A 4,987-nucleotide genomic window follows, 5' to 3' on the forward strand; every position below is an offset into this window, starting at 1 on the left:
GCAGTTATAGACAATTGAGAGCCACGATGCGTGTGTATGTGTGTGTGCGTGTATGTGTGTGTGTGTGCGTGTGTGTGTGTGTGTATGTACCCTTGTGGCTGTGGAGGCCAGAAGGGGTCCTTGGATCCCCTGGAACTGCAGTTATAGACAATTGAGAGCCACGATGCAGGCATTGGGAACCAAGCCCAGGTTCTTTGCAAGAGCAGCCAGTGTTCTTAACCACTGAGCCATCTCTCCATGCCTTGGACAGAGATCTTTTGTTTTGGTCACTTACAGGTTCTAAGCATCAGAGCAGAACCTAGCAGCGAAGGGGTTTTCCATAAACATGATGAATGAATGAATGAATGAACGAATGAATGTGTGCTGGCGTGCACTGAAGACAGGCTTCTCCCGAGGCCAGGGCCATGAATACCAAACATTCTCTCCAGTGGTGCCCTGCCTCCTTGTGTGTCCCATTCTAAGATGGTCTCCTAGTAGAGCTATGGCTTCCACTTCCGGCTCACTTGCAGGGTCTACTCTTCACAAGAGACAGAAGGATCCCACTAAAAATCCAAGTTGGGTTCACAGGGCACATCTACGAGCACCCTCTGAAGTGCCTTCCTGGGGTGTATGGCTCCTAACGACATTCCCATCTGGCTTCAGGCCCTCACTCTTTGCATTCTGGCCATGTGACTTGGGGCTATGGTTCTCTTCTCAGCAGGTCTTCAGATGCTGAGCCCTCCTACTATGCTCAGGCCTTTGTTTAAATTTACTCCTGTCTCATCATTTTTCCACTCCCTTGGCTATTTTCCATCTTGGCACTTCTGGCCACCTGACTGCTCCAATTTCTCCCTTACTGTCCCTCTTCTAATGAGGACTGTGAATGTCACAGGAAAAGTGACTTCATTCACTGTAGGATTCTCAGAACCTGGAGCAGTGCCTGGCACTTAGTTGGTGCTTACAGTTCAATACTTGGCACACAGACCCTGTCCCCATCACTTATTCAGGTTTTTTTTTTTTTTTTTGAGCTTATTTTGTAATTCTATATTGTTTATTTTATTACGCATTTTCCTCAATTACATTTCCAATGCTATCCCAAAAGTCCCCCATACCCCCCCCCCCCCACATCCCTACCCACCCATTCCCATTCTTTTGGCCCTGGCATTCCCCTGTATTGGGGCATATAAAGTTTGCAAGTCCAATGGGCCTCTTTTTCCAGTGATNGCCGACTAGGCCATCTTTCGATACATATGCAGCTAGAGACAAGAGCTCCGGGGTACTGGTTAGTTCATCATGTTGTTCCAACTATAGGGTTGCAGATCCCTTTAGCTCCTTGGGTACTTTCTCTAGCTTCTCCATTGGGAGCCCTGTGATACATCCAATAGCTGACAATGAGCATCCACTTCTGTGTTTGTATGGCCCCGGCATAGTTTCACAAGAGAGAGCTATATCTGGGTCCTTTCAGCAAAATCTTGCTAGTGTATGCAATGGTGTCAGCGTTTGGAAGCTGATTATGGGNTGGATCCCTGGATATGGCAGTCTCTAGATGGTCCATCCTTTCATCACAGCTCCAAACTTTGTCTCTGTAACTCCTTCCATGGGTGTTTTGTTCCTACTTCTAAGAAGGGGCACAGTGCCCACACTTTGGTCTTCATTCTTCTTGAGTTTCATGAGTTTAGCAAATTGTATCTTATATCTTGGGTATCCTAAGTTTTGGGCTAATATCCACTTATCAGTGAATACATATTGTGTGAGTTCCTTTGTGATTGTGTTACCTCACTCAAGATGATGCCCTCCAGGTCTATCCATTTGGCTAGGAATTTCATAAATTCATTCTTTTTAATAGCTGTGTAGTACTCCATTGTGTAAATGTACCATAATTTCTGTATCCATTCCTCTGTTGAGGACTTATTCAGGTTTATAGCAACATGTCCCCTCCCTTTACCCACTGAACTAGCTCACTGATTACACGAGGGGTTTTATGAGCTTCTCAAGGGTGTAGGAAGTTTGAATCCCAGCTCAGCCACTCATTGGGTTCGAGAACCTGGGCTTGCACCCTCTATCTTTTTTGCCTTTATTGTTCCACCCACAAAATGGGTTTCCCATTAGTGACTGCCTTGCCTGAGGTATGAAGGTAGTTGGTGCTGGTAAAGCCAGCGATGACTCAGAGTTCTTTCCTAGCATCTCCCTCTGCTTCTTTCTTCTGGATGACCCAAAGGGGAGGGGGAAATTATTAGCACTTTTATCAACACCAACTCCACTCTAAGGCCTGTCCTCAGTCCTACCCAGGTTATCACTCGGGTTAGAGAGTTAGCATCTGGGGGAGAGGCTCTCAGCATGGTCTCCTTACCCGGTGCAGCCCATTTCTCCTGTAGGCAGGCAGTGAGGCAGATTTGGAGATGAGGGGATCTGAAAAAGAGGCAGAAGAGCTGTCAGGATCGATGAGCCAAGGTTACTCTCCCTGGGGTCACCTGGCCAACAGTACCCTCCACCTAGTGGGATGCGGGGTGGGATCCAGGGAATACCAAGTTCTCCTCAAGTTTTCTAGACTGTTTTGGGGAACCCTGCTCCATCAAGACCCACCAAAGCACCTACTTTACACACCCTGGCATTGACTTATACACATCTATCCTCTTAGGACAGATGCCTGTGTTTTGGCCACAGGCCTTGAAACTGGACTTAAGCTCAAATCCAGGGTCCCAGGTGGGTATAAGAGACATGTGCTCTTCTCTTCTCTTTGGGAGAACCCCAAGTGGAGACCCACAATCTGACAGTGGACAAACTGTTAGATGGGTCAGCTAACTTATGCTAGGACTCTGTCAATCAAGCCATGGGGAGCCGGGACTGCCTGGGCTCTGTCCTTACAAGACACAGGGGCTTGTGGTTGGGCAGGCAGAACATACCACTGTCAGCCAGGTAGTGTGAACGAGGGGCTGCAAGAGAGAGAATTCAGATCAGTGCTTATGGGTATATACTGGCACGGTGGAAACATTTCTCACTTACAAAGAAACATGGCTTCATGCTCAAAGACTCTGGCTGATGCGAAGATGGGGCCTCAAACAGTGTCACTTCCAGTTAGTCAGTTTCTTACTGTTAAATCTAAACACCACCTTCCCTCTCCCTCCCCGTTCTTAGTACCTGGCAGGGAACACACTCAGGGATATCTGTTGCATAGATGTAGCTGGGATATGTATGTATGCATGTATGCATGCATGCATGACTATATATGTATTTACGTATTGTGCTGGTGATGGAGGATGGGGACATCACACATGCTAAGCACACCCCTTTCCACTAAGCTACATCCCTAGTCAACAGGTGTATTTGGCACAGTCTTGGTGCCCTCAAGAGACCTAGAGGCAGAGATGGAAAACAGCGCCCCAAGTGGTTAGACAGGGAAACAGTCTCATCAGTTCATCCCTGTCTCTGTCCTTAGTATATTCTAAGATCAGACAAGCTGCTTAGTCATCCTTCAGTTTTATCGTTTGTGGAATAGGAGTGACAGTGTCTCTGTTGTAAGGATATTGTGAAGAATACACATGTGCCCGTTAGTTTTATGTCAGCGTGACACTAGTTAGAGTCAGCTGTGAGGAGGGATCCTCAATTGATAAAATGCCTCTGTAAGAATGGGCCATGGGCAAGCCTATCGGGCAGTGCTCCTCATCCTGTGGATTGAGGCCCCTTTGGAGAAGTAGAGCGACCCTTTCACAGGGGTTGCATATCAGATATCCTGCATATCAGATATTTACATCACAATTCATAACAGTTGCAAAATTACACTATCAACAAAAATAATTTTATGGTTGGGGTCACCCCAACATGAGGAATTGTATTAAAGGGTCACAGCATTAGGAAGGCTGAGAACCACTGCTAGAAGGCATTTTCTTATTAGTGATTGAGAGGGGAGGGTACTGCTCACTGTGAGAGGTGCCATCCCTGGGTTGGTGTTCCAGGTCTATAAGAAAGCCATGGGGAGCAAGCCATTAAACAACACCTCTCCATGGCCTCTGCATCAGTTCCCAGTACCCACACTGGGGTCCTCACAAGTAACTCTAATTCTAGATCCAGGGGATCCAATGCCTCTACTTTTCATGAGCACCTGCCCTTGTGTGTGTGTGTTTGTGTGTGTGCTTATGTGTGAGCATGCTAAATCGTAGAGATATTTAGCACAGTCCCTAACCCATACATAACACTGGCCTTATCCATCCCCTCCCTTCTCCATCTTCAGTCTCACCAAAATCAAGGGCTAGCAAGGGGAAGAGGGGCAAGTTCATGGCCCTAGGTTCCCTCCAACTTGTCTGACCTAGCTTACTCACTTACTGGCTTTCTAATAACCATGGGTAAGTGGCCTCATGTTACTTCTCTCATCTGTGAAGTGAGAGATGATAACTTTTCTACACTATGTAGATTGTAAGGACCAATAGTGATGCCTGCAAAGGCCTGGAGTAGAGAACTATAACTAACAATGGCTTCTCTCTCCTAGAAAGCAGTGTCTGGAGATACAACTTCCTAGCGGACTGAGCTCCATAGGGGTGAGAGAAGAAGGAGACAGATGGAGCAGGAACAACAGTAAGGAGCTCCGTGAGAGTTTTAAGTTGGGACGCTTGAAACGCTCAGAACCTCAAAAAAAGGAGCTCTGTATTTTTAAGCCATTCAGATGGCAGTATTTTATTATGAACTCAATCAGAAGTCACGGCTCCAGACTTCCCCCAAGAGGTGGTGTGACTACTTAATAGAACATGGTTTCATTTGGTGCCCCAGTCTGTGGTCCATACCCAGGAGAGGCCCAGAAGGATGACCAGAGAGTCAGGAAAGTGAGAGAGCCTGAGGCTGCCTTCAGGGCCAGCCTCTTCTGATCCCTCCCTTCATCAATTCAAAAGACTGAATCTGGGTGCCGGCTGTGTTCCAACATAGTTCTAGCAAGAGGCCCAACTGTGAGATCCATTTCTATGAACTCGGTGATCTTGGGCTTCTGTGTCTTACAGGGGTGGGGTGGGGTGGGGTGGGG

The 4,987-nt window shown here is 47.2% G+C and overlaps 1 protein-coding gene across 5 annotated transcripts in view; it reads right to left on the reverse strand.

Annotated features, from left to right (window-relative positions):
• Window positions 1–4,987, reverse strand: part of Ablim3 (actin binding LIM protein family member 3) — a 119,301-nt gene that overhangs the window by 8,397 nt on the left and 105,917 nt on the right. For all 5 annotated transcript variants that reach the window (XM_029471982.1, XM_021150362.2, XM_021150359.2 and 2 more), the window contains 2 exons: window positions 2,883–2,912; window positions 2,330–2,388 (listed from right to left, as the gene is read on the reverse strand). In XM_029471982.1, coding sequence (XP_029327842.1) covers window positions 2,330–2,388; window positions 2,883–2,912 — 89 coding nt within the window. The remainder of the gene's footprint in view (window positions 1–2,329; window positions 2,389–2,882; window positions 2,913–4,987) is intronic.

This window comes from Mus caroli, chromosome 18 (assembly GCF_900094665.2).
Source record: "Mus caroli chromosome 18, CAROLI_EIJ_v1.1, whole genome shotgun sequence".
Classification (NCBI taxonomy): Eukaryota; Metazoa; Chordata; class Mammalia; order Rodentia; family Muridae; genus Mus; species Mus caroli.